The sequence below is a fragment of the Pipistrellus hanaki genome (genome assembly GCF_964339955.1).
Source record: "Pipistrellus hanaki genome assembly, chromosome: 3".
NCBI lineage: Eukaryota > Metazoa > Chordata > Mammalia > Chiroptera > Vespertilionidae > Pipistrellus > Pipistrellus hanaki.
The window spans coordinates 177,007,770-177,034,260 of record NC_140505.1 but is presented as its reverse complement, the minus strand read 5'-3'; the positions used below and the strand labels follow the sequence as shown (position 1 = coordinate 177,034,260).

The window sequence follows — 26,491 nt, the reverse complement described above, 5'->3', positions numbered from 1 at the left end:
AAGAAATAGGATTGTCTGATGATATCCTTTGACTCAGTAACTCCACTCCTGGGATTTAATTCTTACAAATGATCTCAAAGAAGTAGAAAGTTATGTGCACAGAGACAATACAATGTCAGTTGGAATCCTGATAAAACTGGAAATAACCTAAATGTCTAACCATGGGAAAGCAGTTAAAGAAATAAATGATGGCAGATCTACTCAATAAAATATTCTGTAGCTTTTAAATTATAATTATGAAGATTATGTAGCAATATGAAAAATGCTTGCAATACACTGTTAAGTGACAGAAACAATACTACGTTAAATTTAGGCTAGGACTATAGCTATGTCAAAATGTGTGTATCTGAATGAGAACACACACAAAAAAAATAGAAAAATCAAGATAATCTGATTTGTTGGGATGCCAAGATTATGGGTCAAATGTCTATATTTCAATTTCTGATAAGGTTTTTATAACTTAGTGCAATTCAAGGAGATCAGAAACAAGCTCTTCTGGCTGCATGATGGAGTCAATTGCTCTTTCTGAAACTGCAAAGAGTCACAGTGTACTGGGTGAAAAGTGAGAATCCAACACCCAGCTTTGCCCTCAATGGCAGGATTACACAGACTTCTCTCTCTGACAAAAGCCATGCATGACATTCTTTCTGGCACTCTCTGGAGCACTCTTGCCTACTGCACATGCTCAGACCCTGGGCTTTGTGGGCTGACTCAGATGACCTCACTGTTATCTTCAGGGATATTAGCATTGCGTACCTTTGAGAATCCCAGTAACAGTATCAACTTCAGACTTTTCCTTACCTGGGAAGTTCCCCACTTTCAAGATGTCCCCAACTTAAGATGAACTGGCTCTGCAACTTACTAGATATATGGTTTGGGTTAAGTTATTAACCTTGCTAAACCTCAGTTTCCTCATATGTAAGATGACTATAATAATAATACCTACTCCAGGTAGTTGCTGTAGGATGGAAATCAGATAAGACGTGAAAAGTAATATTTGCTATAATATCTGAATAGAAAATACTCAACAAAGGGAAGCTATTGGTAGTGTATTATTGCAAGGCCCCCTGTTGTTCTAAATGTCAAATAAATAAGTTTAAATATAAGATGAACAGAAGAATGAAATGCCCCATTTCAATCTCAGAAGAAACTTGTGTTTAATGGAAAAGTTTCCAATCTCATTTGATTATATCTTTGGGTCTTTCTGGTACTCTCTGGAGCACCTGCGATAAAACTCTGTCTTATAGTTTTATAGTTTCTTCTCTCTCATTAGCTAATCAGTATCCTCTAGGTTTGTATCTTCTCAAGTGTTCTTACTGCAAGGAGTGTCACCTTACTATGTTAAAATCCTGTTAGGGAGCTTAATTATGCTCAAACCAGGTAGCACGGTCTGCATAGAAACTGATATTTGAAGAAATGCATAATTTCAGATAGAAGGCTAGGAGAAAGAGACACTCTTGGCGAGCCCACAGATGACCAACCCAGACACGGGGGGAGAAGGCTGGAAAGCCAAAAGCTACAGACAAGGATGAGAGGAGAATTTTTTTTATTGAAAGGAGAGTGTTGAGACATCAACAGCTTGAAAAGATAAGTTCAGGGTGATTTGTGGCCTGTTGAGTGCCAGAAAGGGGGAAAAAAAAAAAAAAAAAAAAAAAAAAAAAAGATGTGGCGAAAGAAGGCACAGATGTTCTGAAAAAATTTGAGGAATTTATAATGGTTCATAATCTGACTACAGAAAATGCCTACTGAGGGCAGATGTCAGGGGACGGTGGGAGCACTGGTTTGATGAGAAGATACTAGAAGGCTAAGATTTCACAAGTGACCATTACCAAAGTCTCATCTTTGACCAGAAGCAAAGGAAGAGGTAGAGAGGAGGACTAGACATTTCTTGAAAAGAAAAAAATCAATAAATTATCAAATCTTAGAAGTAGATTAAAATGTCTCTAAATCAATGGCCCCCTTTTTCTTATTATTCTTTTCTTTAAAAGTCCTTGCCAATTATTCCAATGCACAGTTCAGGAATGAGGATGTGTGTAGCTCTCTCTACACTCTCTTATCAGAACCTACTACACAGTCAAAATCTTCACTTCTCTCTGCCCATCCCTATTATGAAGCTGCTATAAGACCTTGATGGGTCATTTTTTTCTCATCAACATAATGGTTTACCTATGTAGTTTCTATTCAAATTCGCATCTAATTGGTATCGTGGTGGAGACCATACCCATCTGGAGGCCCATGGATTTGATATTTTCCTTTCTCACAGGTGTGAGAGACTTGCATTGGGGTTACAAGGAAGCAGGCACAGAAGGTCCTCAACTTACTATGGCTCGACTTAATGGTTTCTCAAATTTATGATGGTAAACTATACTTTGAATTATGAATTTGGGTTTTTCCCCCTGTGTTAGTGATATGCAGTAAGATTCTCTCTCATAATGCTGGACAGCAGAGCCAGCCACAGCTCCTAACCAGCCACATGACTACAAAGGTAAACAATTGATACTATTCAGTGCAGTATTAAATGCATTTTCATCTTAAGATATTTTCAACTTATGATGGATTTACTGAAATGTAACACCATCGTCAGTCAAGGAGCATCTGTACTTACTGGGAGTCTGGGAGGAGAGGAGGCTGCCCTGATAAAAGACTGTCCATTAGAAGAGAGCACTTCGCCCGTGAACTTGGACTTTCACTTCCAGCTGGTTAGGACAGAGCTAATGATGCCTAAATATTAGCATAAGCAGTCCCTCCATACAGACCTCCCAACACAGATCTGAGCCAAAGAGAGCAAACAGGAGGCAAGTGTTGAGGGAAATAAGATGCCCCACAAGTAGTATTCCTGGCCCACAGGACCCTCTCAGATCTGTGGCACATTAGGCCTTGCATTGCTTGTTCCTAATGAAGCTAACTCATTCTGCAACCATGCATATGTTTTGTGATAAATTGAAAGTGACAGCTGGGGCAAGTGTCCCCAGTTCTCAGAAAGGAAATTCACAGAAGTGAGTGATTAGCTAGAAGGCAAGTGACCATTGCCTCAGAGTGGGGCCCCGGAGCAATGCGATCATTCATAGCATGTTTGGGTAGTAAGAAAACAATAAAATAGAATTTGATTTTTTTCAGACAATATCACAAATTAAAAATATTTTTATTTGTTTAATTTAGTGAAATAAATAAGAGAATCGGAGAATTTTATTGATTAATAATAATAATATTTGCTGGAAAGCACTTGATGAGGCTTGGAGATATAAGCACTATATTGGTCCCAGATTACTAAGAAGCCTCTTAAATAGACTTTGAGTTTGATATCATGTTCAAAGCACTTAAAGTCTCTTGGTCATGTTAAGAAATCAAATATTAAGGGAAAAATTATATCCTGAAATAATATAGTCACTTTCTAAATAAACCATTCAGCCTTAGTCTGCATGCTTGCTTGATATTTTGATGAATAATACTAAAACTTGTTTGAGAACTCCCTGTACAGACTTTAAAATTTTGATAACCTTCAGTTCCTTCCAGTTTATTTAAAAAAAAGGGGGGGGGAGTAGCATTTGAAAAACCATGTTTATAATGGCCATCTTCTAATTTTGTCCTCTGGGCAGGAGTTGGGTACCAATGGCAGAGATGATGACCTGCCTGGAAGCCCATTCACTTCATTGGAGATAACATGTAGTCATAGCTGAAATTTTCCAGGGAAAATAAGCATCTGTCCCCCTGGAAGGAACTGAATGTTGTACAGAAGATTCAGATACCATTGACAGGCACCAAGGAAACCAGTGAGATAAAGTGCTGGCCTCACTGAGTGCTAGGAAGTTCAACATTCTGGTCAACAATAGTAATGCCCCTCCTAGAGCTTGTCACTTACTCATCTTTGAAGGTGCAGCTTTGGGGAGTGTGATGGTCAAAGGCCTGGCCCAGGGATTTCCAGAAAGAGTCTTCTCACACGCATTCTCATTTCAAAATACCCAAGCAAGGGAGGGCCATCACTTTTCCTTATTCCTCAAAGCCTTTAGGACCCTGGCTTTCAAAATGTAGTTTGATTCTTTCCACTATTTTAAGTGCTTCAGCCAATGAATTTCATCCTTCTTATCCTCTTCCTAATTGCACGTGTATCCTGTCCTGAGTGAGTTTGTACTATTCCCATTGATAGTCTTATCCCTTCCCCTTACTCCATTTTACCTCCCATATTGGACATTTTCCCCCACCAAATTCAACACTGATCCTCGATTTCTTTAAATTCAGCCCATGAATCTTGTTTTTTACCTAAAATTAAACCGACAAAGAGAAAACTCCTGGTTCTTTTATGGAACCTCTGTTCTCTTTGTATCACCCTCATTTTAGGGACAAATACTGAGATACCTTATATACTTTATTGATTAAAAAGTGGGTAGCATAGCCCAGCTGGTGTTGCTCAGTGGTTGAGCATCAACCCATGAACCAAGAGGTCCCAGGTTCAATTCCTGATTAGGGCACATGACCAGGTTTTGGTCTCAAACCCTGATGGAGGGCATGCAAGTGGCAACCGATCAATGTGTCTCTCTCATTGATATTTCTATCTCTCTACCCCTCTCCCTTCCTCTCTCTCTAAAATCAATATATATATATATATATATTTTTTTTAAAGTAGGTAGCACAACCATCCAGATAATCCTTGATGTCAGATTGTTGGAAGAAGTTCTTGATCTTATTATCTAGTACTTTTTTTTCTACATGAGAAGACAGCATCTCAGAGAGTTTGGGTGACTAGTGAGTTCACATGAAGGATCTGGGGTTGGAACCCGCTGTTGCTGTCAATACAGCATATTGCCTTCTTGTCATTTTCTCTCTGCATATTGCTCTGTGCTAGGTGCTCTAGAAACAGTCCCCATGCTGAAAAACCGGCATGAAAGGGCATCACACAAAACCCAGTTGGCACTGAAGTGCACAGCATGCAGTTATTTATATCATGCAATGCCTTCCCTACCCTCTCCTCCCTCCCTCTGCCTTCTCTCAAAGTGTCACTGACCCGTGCTGTTTCTGCTCTGTGGTAGTGCCAAGGACTGTTTTTGCCACTGTGGAGGCTGCCTTCAGACAGCTCACCCCCAGACACAGACAGGCCCAGATGCCTCTCCTCAGGGGCCTCCATCTCCTGAATCTCTCCCTTCAGACACATCAGACGTTACCCATAAACCTGCCATCCTGAATGTGTCACACCCACCCCTGGGAAAATCTCCAAATGCACCCTAAGCAAAACACAGAGGCCTGAGTGAGGAGACTGACAGGGAGCAGGGCCCTGGAGAACACAGGCCAGGTGCCAAGGTGCAAAGAAAAGAGAAATGATAGACTTTAGAGTGAAACTACAAATAAAGAGAATGTGGCTTAATACCCCTTTGGCTAATTCATCCTTTTGTGGCACCAGAAAGAGGGGTGTTCCCCTCTATTCATGAGGGCCTTCTGTTTTGCCTACAAGGCATCTCTTCCCATATCTGAAAGAGTAAACTAACAATAACAGTGTAAGTAGAGGAGATAATGCTGGTGGCATGGCTATAATCTCCAGCTTGGAGCCAGACTCATCTTACAATTTCCGTCATAGTCTCAAAAAAAAAAATTGAAAAATGAGATAACCAAGGTCCATGTATGTGATTCCTCAACATCTCTTCTTATTCTTTCTCTTATGGTCTGTTTTCATCCCATTCTGGCATGGGTCCATGGGTCCAAGTTGGAGTAGTGATTATGAGGGCCTGGTGATATTGTATACTCAGGAGCTGCTTATCTCCAAAGCACGATTGGCAGGAGACAGAGCCTTAGCTCTTAGTCACTCCAGGAAGGAAACTAGACTCCAATTCCTAGTCTACCATGAGCTGCCTGGTCACATAGCATAAGCTTTTGCCCAAGAGTTTATCAGTGAATAAAAAGAATGGTCAATGGCTGCCAATAGCAGGAGACTGAAGATACAGATGAAGGAAAGAAAAGAAATTTTTTCAGCATGAAATGGAGAGAGCAGAGAAAGACATAGGCTGGTTGAAAGTGACTGGGAATCTCTCTGAACCTGTATTTTGTCCATCCCATGGGTCGCAGCATTTTTTTTAATAAACAAATCGATGCTAATCCTGAAAAACCCAATTATTTTAGACAGTGGATTATTTGGAAGAAATAGAGGTAACAATAGGTCAAGAGAAGCCTATGCAAACTTTGCCTTATTTGACTTGTTTGGAGGATCCATTCTCATAAATTGTCTATTTCAGATTAAACTATTCAGGGCAGTCTATAGGGGGTGGGGAAAAGGTTTCCAGTTATGAGTACCTGAAACACAGAGGTCATTTATTCTTGTATTATTAATTATTGATTATTGTATTATTTATTTGTATTACAACTGCAAACCTACTTTTGCCCATCCTTATATACAACATAAAAGAAGTTATTCATGCATTTAAAAAGAAATAATTCATTCATTTTTATGGAGAACAAAACTCCTCTACCTAGAAAAGCCATCTTTTTGAACCAAATTTTGGAAAGGGTGCATTTTTAGGAGAAAGAGAGGAAGAGGATGCCTGCTTAGCTAGCTGTGTTAGCCAATTCAACTCAATAATAATAATAATAATAATAATAATAATAATAACTACATATATTTAGAGTTACTACATACCAGACATTGTGAAAAATACTTCATACACATTCTCATATAATCTTCACAATAGCCCTGGGAGTTAGTCTTGCTATGTCGATTTTACATAAAAGGACCTGTGTCTTAGAAGATTAGGTGCCTTGTCCAAGGTGAACAGTGAATATGTGACAGAATGCAGGTCTGTCTGAGTCCCAAACCTGTGCTTTTAGTCATTCCACATATTGCCCCCTGCACTGGTATGACAGATGTCATAGGCAGGTCATACTCAAATCTTATCATATGTTCTAAATAATTAAAGACATCTAACCAGAAAGTGGTAGCTATCTTACAGACCAGACCCAATTGAAATAATTCAAACATAATAATGACCTTTTGGCACTTGATTATCTTTTACCTTAGATGCTGATAAACCAAACCATTCCCTTTAAGACAACATTTCTGTCCAGCAAAGCATTTTTCTTGCCCAAGTATAATTTTTTGTTGGCTATATCTATCTCCTCCAAGCCCTGGAAACAGACCTAAGTTAGGAAATTGTGCTGTCCTGGCAAGAGGCTCATCCTCCAGGGCATTATATCAGGCTAACATAATACATCATGTTACTTCCCACTCTGTCGGCCCATTTCTCAAAGAGTCCTAAAATGGTCATGTTTCTCCTCTGAATCTCTAGTTCTATTGTCCCTAGGCCTCGTGCTGAAGCACCTCGCCTTGGAGACAGAGGCAGACTGAATAGCACTATTTTCACACCTGCCTTGAGTTGGAGCTTCCAAAAGAAAGGAGGGTTTAAAGAAAGGGGCAATGTCCTGAAGCTCTGCTTTGTTCCTTTTAGACCCAAACATATACAAACATTGATTGATTGAGCAATGGGAAGACTTTGGTCTTTTGGGGGTTATGAGCATTTAGTAGCTGTGAAACAGCTGCTGGGGGTAGTGGCAGGTTGAACAGGGTCATGGTTCCTAGAAAAGATGTCCTCCTCCGAATTGAGAAGTAGTGGGGCCAGCAAACACTGGCAATTAAAAATTAACAAAGGCCAAAGTGAAATCGATGCCTACATTTGATAGACTTTCAAGAAAAGCTTATGACATGCAGTTCATAGAAGAGAGAACATTTTCTGTGCTCACTTTTACAAATGTCAAAGGTCAGTCTTACTTGGAAAAATCTTTCTGCAGAAAAGCAGAAATGTACAGAGTTTGCTAGCACTGTATAAGGCAGGAAATAAGTATAAACTTTAGAAAAACTTCTCCAAAACCAATTCTGATATCACAGTGTTTGGCAATAGCTTTGATACTAGTGGTAAGTTGCTTGACTCCCGATATATGTTTGAATATGTGTGTGTACATATTCATGTTAATCTAAGTACATAATGAGCGGCTAGTTCTGGCAGCAAAAGCTTCTTTTCTTATATTTACTAAGCACATATTTTAATTCGAGTGTGATTTCTATAGAATTTTTTAAAAGGTGAAGTATTGACTTATCAAGGGGCTTTAAGTAAAAATGTGAATCCTATTTATCCAGAAAAAAATAACCATTCAAGTTAGTATTACATTTTGGGTCTGGATAATAGTCATATCACAATTTTCTTTCTATTAGGAATTCATGAAAGGAGTCCTGTTTTCCATAGGAAAGCCACAACATGTGTAAGAAATATTGAGAAGTGATTCTTATTTTACCAGAAATGAAAATAGCAATTGAAATGCTAAGATGGAGACAATTTTAATATTACTCACATTTTACCCAACTTTTCCATGCAAAATTATGTCAACTGAGCAAATTTTTATTAGATAAGATAGTGAATAGAGCAATGCTGAGCTAAGAAACTAACCATATACAGTTATTCTAAGTTATCGTTTCTGGAAGTTATGAATACAGAGTTGGTGCAGGACACCTAACTTTCTGCCTTCTAAAGATTTAACAGTAATATTTGGTCATGTAATCAAGCCTCCATTAATCAAAATTAAATGCAAATTATTTTTTAGAATAATCCCATTGTGTTTCCTGTTTTCATAACTGTGAATTTTCTAAAAATAGCCCTTGAAATCCAACCTGAATTGTCTTACTTCTTTTTTTCTGCTTTCAAAATAGGACCGAATTTAGAACCTCCTTTTGTTAGCAATTTCTAGAGAATAGTTTAGTTCCTCAGAATACTAAGATTAAGTATATGTCTTCAGAATTGTATATATCTCTATTTGGAAAATGTTCCCATTTCCATTTTGTGAATACTGATTCTTCAATTAGAGGCAAAATTAAATTAATTAAAGCATTCTCAATAAACAAGGGGGTAGTTTCCAACTGCCTTCCCAGAAACCTGGAAGAAGCACAAACACATGTAGCACCAGTAGAGGTAGCACCATTTTTACCAGCGATGGGTAACTAGAGCTCTCTGCTCAAGAAGCGATGACCCCAGTGAACTCTCAGCACTAACCTTCTCCTTCAGGGATGGAGGGAAGTGAGGAGCTTGCAACCCAAACAAAATGTGAGACTCAGCTCATTGGTGTGGTTTTGATGATGCCACAATTCTGCCCCAAATCCTTGTAACTAGCAAGTTTGCCCTGACAATTATTGAATTACTCCACTGATCATGCATTATTTAAAGGGAAATGCTGTTATTACAGAAGCCATCTGTTTAACCATTGGAATTCTGTCTGTTGGCCAACTTTCAAGATATAGTAGTGCACTGTGTCTACACACATGATAAGACAAGTCAAGGCCTATGCTAAATGGCCAAATTTTATAAATGCCTATTCACTCCAATGACCAAGTGAGTGTGTAGACACTTCATGATACCAGTAGGACAGAACTCTGGGGTTGTACCTACCTACAACAGGAATTATCCCAGTTACCTGTCTTTTGTTTTAGCATCAAGGGAAGGAGTTGGTAACCTTTTTTTCTGCCAAGGGCAGAAATATATGATGATATATATAGCATCATATGCAGGCCTTACAAAATTATCAACTTAAAAATGAGCCTGCTATATTTGGTCAAAAATTAAATGTACTCACCCCTAATGCTGTGGCAGGGCCAGACCAGATGATTTTGAGGGCCTCCTGTGGCCCCCAGGCAAGACCTTCTCCACCCCTGAAGTAAAGAAAAAATGTTTTGAGCATCTTGGGGAAGCTCAAATGATTAATAGCAAATAAATTTTCATCTTCTGAGTTAGAAAGTATTCTGACCTCTTTCTTGAAGACAATATAAATGGCTTCCAACCATATTGAACATTTGGCCTGGATGGGTTTTCTTCTGCATTTCTTCACTTGTTACAGATTCTTTGGAATAGAAAGAAAAATAGCACCATGTACTGTGTTCAAACAGGAATACAGTCCTTGCATCTCTCGACAGGTGTTCATACCACCTTTACTGAACTACTTCCAGCAATAGGAAATTCATTACCTTTAAAAGAAGTTTGTCCCATCTTTGAACCTTTGAGTCCAAATTGTTAGAAAAATTTTCTCTTCTATTAAGCCAATATATATTAAGCCCACTCACCTATCAAGTTGTGATTCCACCCACTGTAGCCAAATTGCATAGTGTCTGATGCTGAGTTTTTAAAGGAAAGGATAAAACAATTCACTCTATCACATTTAAAAATTAGTCATAATGACCAGAGCTACAATTTAGAGGTCATTAAAAAAAAAATTCCCCCAAATTGATACTGGAGCAAATTATGTTACTGCCTTTCTAGTAAACCACACTGTATCGGGTTTCTAATGTTAGCCCATAGCAATAAGTGCCTTTATTTTGTTTCTGGAAAAAGAAGTAATATGAGGCATTTGAAGATAAAGGGCAAAACTTGGACCTCAACTATGGCCTCTCAGTTGGCAAGAAATTATTTTTTATTAAATATCTTGATATAGAACCAGAAACCAAGCCTATAGGACACTTCAAAGGACTAATTAAACTTTAAAAGGCAATATGTAAACACTGTTATATTCATATATCACCCAATGAAGGACAATCAGTCCATTGTAGACATTATGAATAGACAAAGAAAAACATCTTTCTAGGATTATGGTAGGATAACTGATAGCTGCATTTATAGCCAAATCCAAGTCTTTATACCACTATTTCAACATTTTTAAAAATATGGACATAAAGTACCTTCTTTATGAAACATTAAAGAAAAAGTCCTGCCAAAACCGGTTTGGCTCAGTGGATAGAGCGTCGGCCTGCGGACTGAAGGGTCCTGGGTTCGATTCTGGTCAAGGGCATGTACCTTGGTTATGGGCACATCCCCAGTGCGGGGTGTACAGGAGGCAGATGATTGATGTTTCTAACTCCCTATCCCTTTCTCTTCCTCTCTGTGAAAAATCAATAAAATATATATATTTTTTTAAAGTCCTAAATTTTTCTTTCCCTAAATTCATTGATCTGTGGACTAAAAAAAAGCACAGCTATTTTATAGACTGAGTCTTCTACACCAGCTTATCTCCTATGGTATGTGGAAACCCTGCTGAGGCTCCACAAGGAGCCCATAGAGTTTGGCCCATCTAAAGCAGCAAACCCACCTAGAGAGGCCACAAACTAAACCCTCATTGAGTTACTACCCTCTGCTGCCCTAAGAATGATAATACTCTTGCCTTCTATAAAGAAGCATCTCCAGGCTCCTGTGCTAAACCCCAGGAAAACATCTGAGTTCTCAGAGAATGCCATCAACAGTTGGCCCTTCAAGCCACAAGGCTGCCAGACTAATCTGGTGGTGGGCCATGACCCTGGGAGTTCATAATATACATTGTGGACTTTGACTTTCAAAACTCCATCCTAAAGAACATTGTCATTATTATATAAAATTTTAATATGTAAAATATAATGCTGTCTCCTGTGTTAGGAGTTAAGATCAAATATATGTCAGATTGATTAATTGGATTCTTCTAGATCAATGGTTTATAAATTTTCCTCCATGAAATCTGAATATCAGTGGAGAAAACCAGCCCTCCCCGCGACCTCCCAAGGGAATTAAGGGACAGGAGAGAAAGCTGTGACAGGGTCCCCTGCCCTTGCCTGAGTCAGGGCACTTTTACTTTTGTCTGTTTTATATATTGGTGTATAAGCAAGATTCTATTTTAACAAAAGTTCTACTAGGACAAAAAGCTTACAAAGAATTCAGGTACATTTTAAGGTTCGTGTAAGCTTGTTTTGCCATTTCCTTTCATTCTAGAGCCAGGAAAAGTGTATTTAAATCAAAACAAAATGAAACCACACCAAAATCTACTTGCCAAGTAAAGAGGTCTAATTGATTTGCAAATATCAAGAGAAATTTGACTCATGGTGTTCCCTTTGGGCAATCCAGGTCATAGGAAAGGTGGATGTTTAGTTCATTCTGTCTCTGTCTAATAACTATTCTTTAAGAAGACAGAATTGATTGTTCTGGTCTCTCTGGGGTGATTAGGAGAGGGAGCTCTATCACATCGGTATTGTCATCAGTTCCAAGTTCCAAGGTTTCTGGCTGCAGTCAACAGTAACCCTACTTCTTCACAAACCATGTAAGATCCTGGGAAGGGGTGCTCAGAGGAAGCAACCCAATATTTATTTAGGACCTACTATGTGTCTAGTGATACTCTAAATACTTTCCATGTATTAGCTCATGTAATCCTCAAACAACCCTCACAAGGAAGATATCATTAACTCCACTTTACAAATGAGTAAACTGAGGCTCAGGAAGCTTCAATGACTTTTCCAGAGTTGATCTGGGTTAAACTCTTAATTCTACCATTTACTGAAGAATGGCCTATAGCAAGTCCTTCCCAACTCCCACTTTCAGCCTCTGCACCAGGAAAGTAGGAGTCTTTTCTAGATTTAAAGTCTCACTGATGCTTATACAGTGGAAGCAATTAAGCAAAAGAGCAAATATTTGAGCCACCCTGAATATAAAAACGATGCAAATTTTCTAAAAAGGTTAAGGAAACTGAATACATTATCCTCTTTTAATTAATATCCCTAGTAGCCTCAGCCATTATATAAGGAAAGATTAGGATTGGGTCATACAGTTTTTTTTTGGTTAAAGTTTGCTGAGAACATAAGGAGAACTAACACAAAGAATGTTGTGAATGAGTTAGTGTAAACGAGTGTGATACAGGTTCCTGGAGACATACTAGAATCCAGAAGGATCTATAGGGACAGGAATTGTTAGAGAAGCTTCAAAGAGAGGTTCACATACAAATGTGTGGGAAGACTAGGTGTGGGGAGAGGAGCGTCTTCAGAGTCTAGAGATGGAACCATGAATCTGGAAGATTCCACTCTAAAGCCAGGCCACTCTGCATTTTATTTGTACAGACAAGCCCTCAGGGTATGGCGCCAATAGTCGGAGGGCAATTCAGACAGGAATTGTGGATGAGTGCTGCTTCCGAAGCTGTGATCTGAGGAGACTGGAGATGTACTGCGCCCCGCTCAAGCCTGCCAAGGCAGCCCGCTCCGTCCGTGCCCAGCGCCACACTGATGTCCCCAAGGCTCAGAAGGTAAGCCAGCTGGAATGGGATCCCTCCATCCTCAAGAGATCTGGGTCATATATGAGTGGGTGGGCCAAACAGTAATTATGTCCCCTTAGTGAACAAGAAACCAAGCCTATGGGACACTTTAAAGGACTAATTAAACTTTAAAAGGCAATAGGTAAACACTGTTATATTCATATATCGCCCAATGAAGAACAGTCAGTGCTAAGGCTTAGTCTCTTGTTCTAGAGGTCAAAATAGCTCCATTCTCACCCTAGATATCCAGCCCTTTGGTCACTCTGCATTGCAAATTCTCTTTTGCACTACTCTGGGCAATCAGATAACAGAAAGTGGTGAAGAATGGTAATAGTTACCTCATCAGGTCACTGTGAGAATTAACTTACTGCACATACAGTGCTTTCCATGTGTCTGCACAAAAACAGCTGTTAACATCTGTCACAATTGTAATTAAGAATAAAACCTGGAAACTTTTAGGTCCTGGTATTCTGCAAAGGTATAAAATAAAGCACAACTCTAAAATGGGAACTATTTGAAATTCACAACCATTGGCAAACACAATTAAAGAAAAACATTAAAAATAGAAATTTGTTTAACTTGAAGAATACCTAGAAATTTCTAATGACCAAAATTTGCAGGTGTCTTTCTTAAAAGCTAGATTTTAAGCAAACCTTAGAGGTACTATCTCTGCCATCAAAAGCATGTAAATCACCTGATGCACGTTTGTCACCTGATAAACTTTTGTTGCATGAATGAATGAATGAATGAATGAGTCAACAAGTTAATGTAAGTGATTCACATTTTAGTCATGAGGTAAAAAGAATGAGAACTAAAGAGAAGGTGAAGAATGAAGAAGAAAGAGAGGAAGGTTGAGTAAGGAAAGTGTTTCCTTGGGGAACTCTGTTGACAAAAGGAAAAATCAAACAAAACAAAATAAAAAAAATACCACCTGTGGTTTTAATCTTTGGAGCCAAGACTAGCATAGTGCAGAATGCCCAAGATGAGAAACCAAGATGTTTACAATGACACCTTTGCTGCTTCCTGGTCATAAACTGCAGCCAAGTCTGGAGGACCATGGGGGCTGAGCAAAGATGTGACTCCAGGGAGCTACCTTGAGGGGTGGAAAGAGACCCGGCACCACTTGGTGTCCAGAGAACACAGCAGCCAATGGTCAGGGAGCAACCACCACAGAAGTTACTTTTAGGTGAATGAGACGGGAAAGTTGTGCTGGGGATGGTGAAAGCAGGTTAATTCTCTTTCTTCCCAGGTGACCCAGTGCCTCTCAATTTCTAGTTGGGTAGAGTGTGGGGATATAAGATGAGTCCCAAAGTTCTGGAATGTTGGGGCTGGTGACTGAGGTTAGACACCTGTCCAACACCAGTGCTGTCTCCCGCATCCTATGGAGCCTAGGCATTCTGGGCTGACTCTAAGGCTGTCTTCGGGGACACCAAGGAGACCACCTGTTCTCAATGACATTATTTTTGTGATGTTTACAGTATCAGCCCCCATCTACCAACAAGAAAAAGAAGTCTCAGAGGAGAAAGAAAGGTGGGCCAAAGAAACACCCAGGAGGGAAACAGAAGGAGGGGATGGAAGCAAGTCAGCAGATGAAAGGAAAGAAGAAAGAGCAGAGGAAGGAGACTGGAGCTAGAATCTGAACACAGAAGCAAAAAGAAAAATGGAGGAGAAGAGCAGAGAGGGACAAAGACAATGAGAGATAAGCAGACAGCAATACAGAAAAGTGGGAAATGCTATAGAGGAAATGAAGAACAGTAGCTTAGTGGAGCTAGCTAATACCTGTGATTGAAGGATTGAAGGATTCTGTTATAGAATGTGGCTATTAAATATGGAGAAAATGGAAACAAAGCAAGTGATTCCTAAGAAAGCCCAAAGAAAGAAAGACAGTGGCAAGAATGAAAAAAAGAAAAAATATAAAAGTCAAATAAGTCCCAGTTCCTTCCCCCCCCCCAAAAAATAAATAAATAAATAAATAAAAGAATTAAGATTACAAAATCAAAGCTTTTATATGCGTTTAAAAATTTTGTGTTACTCTATTATAGAAGAGTTACTCATGTCAAAATATATGTCCAGAGTTAAACATTAGCCTCAAATTCTCCACAAGTCTGGATTGTGTCATACAAGTTCCCAGATTTCCTTTCCTGCAATAAACTTGGAGGCTGCATGTCTTAGTCAAGTCCAGGTTTGGGCCGAAGGGCATGCAATATTTGCCTAAATGCGTGTGAGGCCTGTGAGGTAACCTATGAGAGAAGGTCACTGAACCTCTTTTTGTTTTTCACTTGGGAATCAGACATAAAAGATGTATTAGTTTGCTGCATTAGGGCTGCCATAACAAATACCACAGACTAGGTGGCTTAAACAACAGAAAGTTTTGTCATGTACTTCTGGAGCCTGGAAGTCTAAGATCAAGATGTTGGCCAGGTTGGTTCCTTCTGAGAAATATTAGGGAAGGATCTGTTCCAGGATTTGTTCCATGGCTTGTGATTGGCCTTCTCCCTGTGCCTTCACATCATCTTCCCTCTATGCATATCTTTGTGCCCAAATTTCTCCCTCTTATAAAAACAATAGTCATATTGGATTAGGGCCCACTGTAATGACCTAATTTTAATTTAATTACCTGTATGTTGACTCCTCATCTCCAAATACAGTCACATTTTGAGGTACTGGAGGTTGGGATTTCAACATGTAAATTTTGGGTTAAGTGACACTATCCAGCCCATATCAGGAGACTTCTGATATGTGACTACTGCCTTCTGATTCTATCTCCTAGAGTACTCTCTGTTCCTCTGTTTCTCTCTCTTACTTTCTCTCCCAAACACACACATATACCCCTACATTTTTACATCTGAAATCTTAGGTATTTCAGCTCTATGGAAATTCTATAACCATGTTATGAGCTGCAAAAGGCCTCAGAAATTATTTAGTTCAATCACTCCATTGTAAATATAAGGATACTGAGATCCAGAAATGGGTAAAGATGTGCTTGGGTTCTAAGATGCCCTCCTTCTGGCCAGCAGAGAATAGCACATAGTCAACATGGACTAATAAGAATTCCAAAGGGAAAAGATGGGACAAAAGTGGCCACATGAAGTCTCCCACTAATTTAATATTTTCCCACCAGAAGGAAGGAAGTAAATAAGAGCAGGGTTTCTGTATTTCCCTGAGGGTAAATAAAAGCTCAGTAGGATCATAGAATGTAGGTCTTAGAGATCTTCTCCTTCACCTTTATTGATTTAAACAGTAGGTTAGAATCTTCACAGATAATAAAGCAAAAAGTCTCAAGATCATCCAAATGACTGATTATAAAAGTTGAGAGAGGGTAAGTGTACAGCCAAGCAAATAATGACCCTTGGGATAAGAAGATGACTAAACCAAGAACCAAGAAGCAAAGATTTCAGCAAGTAGGTTACTTTGAAGATGTCATGGTATAAAGAAACCTCCTTTCTGCCTGGTCCTTCCTTTACCTTCCAGGCCTTCTACTTCAGGGCCATTCTTTCTCCATGGTTCATTGAAAAGCCAGGCTATATAATATATAGATATGTCCAAGGATCAATCTAGGAGGAAAAGGACCCACCAGAAGCATAGCGAAGCCAGAGATGGAAGCCAAGCCACTGGTGTTGTGGTTGCAAAGTGAATCCTGGGTTATCAGCACAGATGAAAGCCAGCCAAGTGCCTGAGCTCATGTGGCAAGCCACCTTATCCAGGAGATGCCGAGTACTCCTGCTAAGACATCATGCTCTGGGACCAGGCTCAGATACATCTACTGTGACTATCATCTGAAAGTAGCCAGCAAACACAGATGGCTCTTCAAGGGACCACAGTTGAGCAAAATAATTAACAGTTAATGTCCTATGAAAAGGTTCCTTAGAGAATTATTTGTTCCTTCTTTCATTGATGAGTGCATAAATGTCAACTATAAATCAAGACTTTGGATAAAGTATAATTACACCCAATGATGAACTTCATCCAAAAAGAACACCAAGGACATCAAAAGAAAAAAAAACAATAGAATTTTCTAGTAAGAATGTATAACTTCCAGATTATGGAAGAAAAAAAAAAGCAATAGAATTTTCTAGTTAAAGAATATTTAACTCCCAGATTATGGGTTAAAACCCACTTCTTTTTGGAATGGGTTTTATCAACTCTAAAGCAATTATCTTGAATGCCTAGATGTGACTTCAGAATAATATGAACGAAGTAAATAGGAAGAATCTGCTATTGTCTTTCCATCTCCCCCTTCTTAGTATCAATACTAAGCACCTAGTGATACATGGTATATAATGTATGGATGGATGGATTGGATGGATTGGATGGATTGGATGGATTAGATGGATGGACGGATGAAATGGGTGATCTAGGTAGATGAATAGAGGTGGAAAGGCAGCTATAAAAATACATAGCACTGCTGAGGTAACATGATTCTTCTTGTCCTTGTGCAGGATAGTGAGGCAAGTTCAGAATAAAGAAAGAAAGAGCAAAGGAGTTGTGCTCACATAAGTGTTGCATGTTTATAATTTCCTTGTCTAGCCACAACTGAAATCATTCAAGGATCTATTGCCAAAAGTGGCATCTGCCGCCTTTAAAATCAAATGTACTTTATAGCAAATGTTATGTAACTATTAGTCACCGCAGTGTTTTCTTACAGTAGGCAGAGTAGTAGCTATCATTAAAAATTCTACTATTTCAACTGTTTCTCTTAGAGAAAATTGATAATTATCTGTAAAACTTATGGGAATATATAGAGAATCAGGATCCTGAAAAAAATTGTTGAAAAAAAATTTTATTGAGCACCTACAATGGGCAAACCTTTGTACTAGGCATGAAGGAGAATTATAGAGCTTGTAGAAGCAGTAAAATGTAGAGGGTTACGAGTAGAGAATGTGGAATCAGACTGCCTAACTTCAAATGCTGATTAGTTTACTAATGGTATGACCTTGGACAAATGATGTAACTTTATTTGTGCTTCAGTTTCTTTATCTGTCAGTTGGAATCTACTTGATTGAATTTATCTAATTGAATCTACAGTTGTGATGATTTGAGATTGTGTGATTGTGTCTGTGTGTCTGTGTGTACAAATATATATATATATATATATATATATATATATATATATATATATATATATAGTAGTGAACAAGTTGGTGCCTGGTACATAGTAAGCACTATTAAATGTTTGTTAATGTTATTTTACTTTATTCTAAAAAATAGAGCCATATTGCCAAAACCAGTTTGGCTCAGTGGATAGAGCGTCAGCCTGCGGACTGGAAGGTCCCAGGTTCGATTCCAGTCAAGGGCATGTACCTTGGTTGCGGGCTCATCCCCAAGGGGGATGTGCAAGAGGTAGCTGATGGATGTTTCTCTCTCATCGATGTTTCTAACTCTCTGTCCCTCTCTCTTTCTTTCTGTAAAAAAATCAATAAAATAGATTTTAAAAAAATAAATTAAAAAATAAAAATAAAAAATAGAGCCATCTGAAAAAGAAATAGATATCCTCAAGTGGAAGTAGGTTTCATATCCCCCAAACTTCAAGCTTAAGCAGCCAACACTCTTCAGTGATGTGGGAGTTGGTTTCAAGCACATGATGGGAAAAGAGAACTGAATGACCTAAGACCCCTTCCAACCAAAGAACCCAGTTCTACAAACAATTATATCTTCAAAAGAATCCTGGCTGTCCCATGTGAGACTTGCTTAACTTTTATTTTTAGGTCATAGGATGAACTTTCAGAAACCACCATTTTTCTCAACCAGATGAAATCAAATGCAATGTGTGTTTTCATTTCATGGTGTCTGAGGAAAATTTAATTGTAGCATGAACTCCAACTCTTACTAGTTTTAGGTCAAATTGCCAAAATAAATAGAAATGTGGGATATTTCCGAGCTCACATCGCTTCCGGGACATTTCAGTTTCTAGGGTTGCCGATTCAGTGCCTTTTACAAGTATTTGATCTTCTTTCAAATATCTCTTGAAAACAAACAAAACCTCATACAACTTCTGATGTGAGTGCTGTTAGGATGTAAGGGTGGAGAGCGAGGCAGAGAAATGAGTTCCAGAGAGCCTTTCCCCTTCTCTCCCCCAACCCCCTAACCACCTCCCTCCCACCAACCACCAACAGGAAACAGTGTTTTCCTAAGTAATACATTTTGCAATTTCTCAAGTTCATTAGCATACATGGAGTAGATGAGATTTATTCTCTTTACTTGCCTATAAGAAGGGAATAGGACTTTTTGTAATATTTAATAGATAACAGGGAGCTGACTTCTTTTTTAATTTTCATTGAATTTATTGGGGTGATATTGGTTAATAAGATTATATGGGTTTCAGGGGTACAATTCTATCATACCTCATCTGTGTGTTGTGTTGTGTGTTCACCACACAAGTCCATTTTCTTCCATCACCATTTATTATTCCTTTACTCTCTTTTACCTCTCTCACTCCCTTTTCCCTCTGATAATCCCCATACTGTTGTCTGTTTCTATGGAGTTGACTTCTAATCTAAGGGCAAAGTTAATAGTCTGAAGTTCAAGTGGAAGGCTTTGGTAGAAATTATTTTTAGATGAAGTAGGATGTTTTTTTATGAGGTTTTTAATACTCACTACAGAATTCCTCAGCTTGTATGCTCACCAGCTACTGATTCCTTTGAAAATCAGTGACAATATTTATCTATATCTATTTAAATATATTTACCATAAACATTCATTTACTTGAGTAGGCACAGGTCATTGTCACTGTGGAGAAAAGGTGGCAATGGTTTATACTATCCTCCTTGCTTCCTCTAATTGGCTGTGCCAAAATTTCCATAGGAAGGTGGGATGTTATGAGCAAAATCTATGAAAAGCTGAGCATGATGGCAACTATTCTCTTGGGTAAAATAGTCCCAAGGTTCCCAATGAGAGGCTAAGAGATTTTTATATCAAACCCAAACTGGCCAAGAGGCCCAGGCTTTCAGGCTGGGATTCATATGCCAAAAGTTTTTATAAAATTCTGTACAGTATATTATTATCATTTTATCACTATTGGATGCTCTGGTTTGTCTCTCAGGTAGATGTTTGTTTCTTCTTCGAAAGAACACTAGGATGAAAGTAGCTTTTGAAGTGCCTTTGGCACAATGCAACCATTCTGATTTTTTAAAACTCTGCATACACATGAATTGTTCTTGTGCCATTTTCTGTCTTGGAAAAGCACTGGTTGGCAGCAGGCGTGTTTACTTTTATATGCTGAAGGCTCCCATCAACCTCAAATAGATGCAAATCACTTCCACTTGTCAGAGTGCTATTTTGTTCATCCTCAGAGTTCAGGAGAGCCTTCCAAACTTCCAAATTTTCTCTCAATTCAGTGAGGAGGAAAATTTAGAACACTCTATTCTTTTTGCGTTGTTATTTTTTCTTGAATTTCTTGGGGTGATATTGGTTAAAAAATCAGATAGATTTCAGGTGTTCAAGTCTATAATACATCATCTGTATATTGTATTGTATGTTCACCACCTCAATTCAAACCTCTTTCCATCACTATCCCTTCTAGACCCTATTCTACCACCCCCGACTCCCTATGTCCTCTGGTAATCACCATGCTGTTGTCTGTGTCTATGTGTTTCATTTGTTTTGGGCTTGATCCCTTCACCTTTTCTACCCATCTCCACAGCTGCCCTCCCCTCTGACAGCTGTCAGTCTGTAAAACACAGTTATGAATGTGCTGCCCAGGTTTGGCACACACACCCAGCATGAGTAGAAGAGGGCAACACCCTTTCCTGCTGATCCTGTGAGCTCATTGCTATTGCATTGAAATGACAGCAAAGGTAACAAACTCTGGGCTTCCTCTCTCTCCAGCACATTGTAATAGAAGCATGCTAATTTAAACATTCTAGTATAAATCATTTGTCAGATAAAATAATGGCATTTTGGAGGCTTATTAGAAAAAAGGGAATCAAATTGTTTTTAGGAAAAAATGTGCTGAATCTTTGCACGAATCAGTAAAGTTGTTACAATGTGGCGTTTCTTTTTTAAAAATAAGACAACATTTGAACCTTTCTGCAATTCCAAAGTCAGCTCCCTCTGGGAAAGATAGTATGCTTCAACTTTTTTTTTTTAAATTTTAAAATGTAACACAAACAAACAGCTAATTAAACAAGCTGCCCATAAAAATCAACAGTCTAGCAGCCCTGGACCCCCATGTATTTTACATCTTTCAAGACTATTAAAGGCAGCAGAAATACCTCTGGTCAGTGAGTGAAAATGCTTGTTGGCATTTCTTTTCATTTTTTCCAGGCTTTTAGATCATTTTGTTATTGATTTCTTACATTATAGGCAGAGATATTTGAAATAGTTAGCCAGTATCCTTTGAAGAGTAAGACAGTGGCTAGGTTGGGATATTGTGGAATAATTATGGGACAAATATGGGACAAATAAATATGGGACAAATACTTTCTGGGGATTCCTAGGAATGTACCAGTTCCTAGAAAAAAAATAGCTATGCACCTGATATCCCAGCACTCAGGGGGGTGCTACACAACCAGTAGGTAGCTACTGTTTCTCCAGCTAGAGAAAGAGCAGCACCCTAGCAAGGGATGTACTTTAACAACTGAAACTACCAAAAAAGAGAAAAATAAGGTAATGCCCGTAACAATAGCTGGTATGTATTAGGCATATGCCTTGTGCTAAGGGCTATAGCAAACCACCCTATGAAGGTTTCACCATTAAGCCTGTAGGGTAAATACTATAATTATTCCCACTGTACAGATTAGAACACTTGGGCTGAGTAAGGTTACATATCTTGCGAAGGTCTTGCTCTTACAAGTGGCCAGACCAGAATCCAAAGTCAAGATGGATTCCAATGTGTTCACCATGCACTGCGCTCTCTCTCCTGCATCTCTTTGTTGGTATTTCCCTTAGCACAGGAGGGGGCTGTGTGCTCTTTATCCTTGTGCAGAGCACAGCAGGAAGTAGGCAATCTTGCTGCTGACTTAAATGAAGTCTCTTCCACCAGTTGTTAAGTCAATTTAAGAAGCATTTTCTAGTTTGTCACTTTGTTCAAAGCACCATGCAGGGGCAGATACAGAAGTGAAGGACCCATGTGATGGCCCTCGAGGAGCTTACTTTTTAGTGGAGAAGCAAACACAAACATAATTTACTCTTCAGTAAATCAATGACCTAACAAAGGTAGACCAGAGTGGACTGTTAACAGCACAGAAGCCAGAGCAGACTGATGTTCCTAACAAGTTCTCAGAATGGATCTAAACGGGCAGTCGGACATGATAGGATCTCTTGCATACAACTATAGATATCTCTCTCTATGCCAGGTCAATGTGTGAGGGATATCACATGCCATCATAACAACATTATGAGGTGGTCACTCCTACTCTGCACTTTCATTTTACGGAAGAGAAAACTGAGAAAGAGAAAACAGTGATTGTCAATCAATGGTCACACAACTCCTGTGTGGGGCCTGGGATCCAAGCCACATGTGTAAGCCTATGTCCTCTAAGAAACAGAGATGAGACTGGTTTAAATGAGCAAAGGTGTTATTAGGGAAATGCTTGTGTGAAAGGACATGGGAGAGACTCAGGGAAACCTAAGCAAGCCATCAGAAGAAGGAAATGCAAGTCTGATCCCAAGTGAAGGAGAGAGAGGGAGTAGGTTAGGTGGAAGCATCCTAGGTGGCTGTAATAGTCTAAGGAAAATCCTTGAGCCAAAGCTAGCCAATAAAGGAATGGATCTACCTTGATATATAGTTACCATACTCAGTCATGGAGGTTGAGGAAGGGGCTTACTCTAGGGGCCAATCCACTGTGACTAGAGAAGAGGGTAATAGTGGGAAAAAAAAAAAGTAGCCATAACCACATAGGAGATACGATGCAGTGGTTTCCAGGAAAAAAAAACAAACAAACAAAAAAATAAAACACAAGAGGCTGGGCTGACCAACACTATATCCAGTCTTCATACTTCTCAATTTTTGTTAAAGAAGCAGCCACTACATCAGGAACCTGAGTCTCTCAAAATGTGCACCTTGACCTCTGATTGTAAAAGTCACGTTTCAAAGTGCTGAGTAAATCACATGACGCTCATTTCGCTTGGCTCCCAGGGAGGAAAGGCTGATCTCTCTCTCTCTCCTGAATTTGAACGTGTGATTTCCTGAAGTAAAGAGATACCAGACTTGATACTGAGACATCTAACTTGTCCTCCACAATTTCACGTGTCTCCAGGTCAAGCCAGCAAAGTAGCTTGAGCTCATCCTTCTTAACAGGGGAAGAGCTGATGCCTTGATCATCTTTTCAATCATCCACTCCTCATTTTGTTATTATTGTTATTGCTTTTCCTATTTTTTCCCTTCTTAGGAGAAGGTCAATGCTGAGTTAAGACCTTATGCTACGTAACAGACAAATATTCCATGCTGGACAGAATTTTCCCAGCACTTTCACAGGGTGTGAGGCTTTTCTTGGACTTTACATCACGCAATGCTCAATTTGTTTGGAAAGGGTAGAGGTGGAAACATAGTCTATTGAAAATATCACTGCTTCTTCCCTGAAATTTAAAAGAGCCTATTAATTATCCTTCATTTAGATTCTCTCTCTCTCGGGCAAAAGTCTCATAAAGATAGGCAGGGAGAAAAGAAGGGTTTATAATACCTATGGGTTAGCTTTTGCTCACAGAATGCTGTGCTACTATCCTCTATCAACAACCATACAAATGGAGCTCAGCTCACACTTGTAGTTGGAAGGGCATCCACCCCCTAAACCAGCATCTTCTACACCATCTGGGATCCTGGACAGCTCATGACTTGATCAAGGACAGTTATCTGAGAGGGATTTGGGCCTTGAGGCACCAGATATTGTTTGACCTCTGGGAAGGCAGTATGGCAAAACAGCTAAATGGTGAGCTCCAGAATCAGAAGGAACTGGTACAAATGCCAGCAACAGGCACATCTTTACAGCAAGAAATCGCTTTTAGAAGCTTCATACTCCTTCAAGGTAAAATGGGCAAGACACTAGTACCCACTTCCAAAAGAACTAACAGAAATAAAACATATTCAATTAACATATGTAATACATATGGATTCAACTGATAGAATTATTATTCTTTTGTTAAACAAATAAACTGTTTTATTATTAGTCCTGGGTCTATCCATTTGTTCCTATGTAACCTCAAGCAATTTACTAAATCTTAGTGAGCCTCAAATTCTATATGAGACTGCTGTAAATGAAATTGTCTCAGGTGGTAGCATGAGATTATTGTATAAACTGTAAATGTTAATGAAGATTATTATTATTATTGCCACTGTTACTAGCTCTCAGTGACCGTCTTAATCAAAAATTTTATGCATAGATTTCCTATGAAGTCCTAGAAGCTAGGATGGGAGCAGAGATATAATGGGAGAATATGAATGAGCCCTTCAAAGAATTTTCCCGGTTCATAAATATCTGTGCATGATCCCCAAAGTGTAATAATGTATATCGCAAATTAAGCCCTTCTTAAACGGATTCCCCAATGAGCAGGTCAATCTTTTCTTCAGAGAAATAAATTTCCTCAACCAACCCTTGTGAGCTAGAGAACCAACATTTTTTTTTTTTAAATAATCTTACCTTCCCTAGTGTCAATAGGAAACAGTATTTACTTACTACTGTTTTCCTTTCAAAAATCTGTCTAGTTGCATACTAGGAACAGCTTCGGCTGGTTTGTTTGTCTTGGACAAGCTGTTGAAGTGAAAAGTTTTTGCTTGGCTGAATGTGGGACAGTTTCATAACCCTTCAAGAAGTGCACTGAAGGTGGGTGCCAGTTTCAAAGGCTGCCTCAGACAGGCCTCCACTTGCTGCCCATTGTCAAGGGTGGCCAGCGTAATTAAATTAAGACAATGAACAAAGCAATAGATGTAACTGAGACCAAGTCCATGAGTGCTTTTCTTTGGTCCTTGTCATTGTCTACAACAAAGAAGTCCCATGTGAGAGCCTGGGAAGAGAGCCAAATGCAAACCAGACGACATCCCAGCTGGTTTTGAGTGGCCTCCACTGAACATGTGTGTGCATGGGAACCACGCTCCTTGGAGCGGGGGAGGCTTCTCTCAAGTGAGTGTGTGCCTATGGCTTTGCTGTGATGCCAACACAGACCCAGAAGAAATAGAAAGGATCCCTCTGTACAGACTTTACACCTCAGCTTTGAGACAAAAGGAAAAGAATCTCCCTGTCGGGAAAAGAACAACATCTTATGTGGTTGGCCAATTTAACCTCTGTTCTTTTTGCCACAGCCCTTATGAATTTGTGACACATGGAAGATACCTGACTTCCTCCTTCTGCAAATCTGGGATTTAATTTGGCTCGAGAGGAAGATTAAAGATTAAACATTGCATGTGGCTTTCTTTAATTTGTTATTATTTCATTCTCTAGTATTCTCCTAGTTTGGGTGTTTCCCACAGTCATAAAATATTTTTTTCTAAGATGGTAGAAAAAAAAGGTAAAACTCAAATCAGCATATTTTTAGACCTCTTGGTTAATTTGGTCAGTAGTTTGATAGAGAAGTAGTAGCTATATAGAAAGCTATCTAGAAAGCCACATAGCTGATCAGCTGGGAATTGAACAAAAATGCAACAAGGAGTTTAGGATGACAGTGATCCTACACTGTGGCCCCATATGTCTTTCTGCCACTTTTCTAAAGAACTCCTTTAAGAAGGCAAAATGAGATGTATGATCAGAAATACAAATTTACTGGTAGTTCAACAGTAGATGCTTTTATTCAGCAAGAAATACATGTTAAGTGGACTGGATAAAAGGTCAATGATATTTGGGAGAAAGTGCCAGGATTTTAAACAGATGGCATTTCACACTGCCCTATATAAATGCCCAATTTTGTTCCACAGCTTTTTTTCCCCCCAGTGACCCCTGAGCTAGATATTTAAACAAACATTTTTTACACAATGATGCCATCCTCCTTCTATTCAGTCCCTACAGGGATATTGACCATCAACTTACAAAGTGCTAATTGGCTTTTATGAAAGACTTGGTGCTAACTCCAGTGTCAGGTAGAGCTGAAAAGCATGTGTAAGAACAATTACCAAATCCCTCAGGGCTTTAGCTCAGGGATTGGTAGTGGATTCTGCCCCAGTGTCTCATCCTTTCCAGGTATCTAGTCTGGGTGAACACAAATGTCCCTTACATGATCTCTAAGCTCCTAACAATGATTGGGTGATCGGTCATTACCTTAGTCAGAAAAATGAATTTGGAGATTCCAGCCACCATGGAAAGAAAGAACTCTTGTTTTTTGTCCTTATGGAAACATGTTCTTAAAAAAAAAGTCTCTGTAGATCTTTAAACCCTATTTTATACCAATAATTATCCATTACATTCTCCTATAAGGGCTTCCTGGCTAGAGATGAAACCAAGATAAAAAAGCATCTTATGTTTATGCATGCAAAGGCCACTTCCTCCTAGATTTCATTTCACATCTTATTTGTCTA

General features: G+C 39.0%; 1 protein-coding gene across 5 annotated transcripts in view; it reads left to right on the top strand.

The window, feature by feature from the left end:
• The window catches only part of IGF1 (insulin like growth factor 1), a 71,148-nt gene that overhangs the window by 37,161 nt on the left and 7,496 nt on the right, over positions 1-26,491 (top strand). For 2 of the 5 annotated variants that reach the window (XM_084880095.1, XM_084880097.1), the window contains exons 3-4: positions 12,863-13,044; positions 14,532-14,583. In XM_084880095.1, the coding sequence (XP_084736221.1) occupies positions 12,863-13,044; positions 14,532-14,583 (234 nt within the window). Of the gene's footprint in view, positions 1-12,862; positions 13,045-14,531; positions 24,612-26,491 lie in introns of those variants that run through there. The other 3 variants (XM_084880096.1, XM_084880098.1, XM_084880094.1) reach the window with 2 other exon arrangements.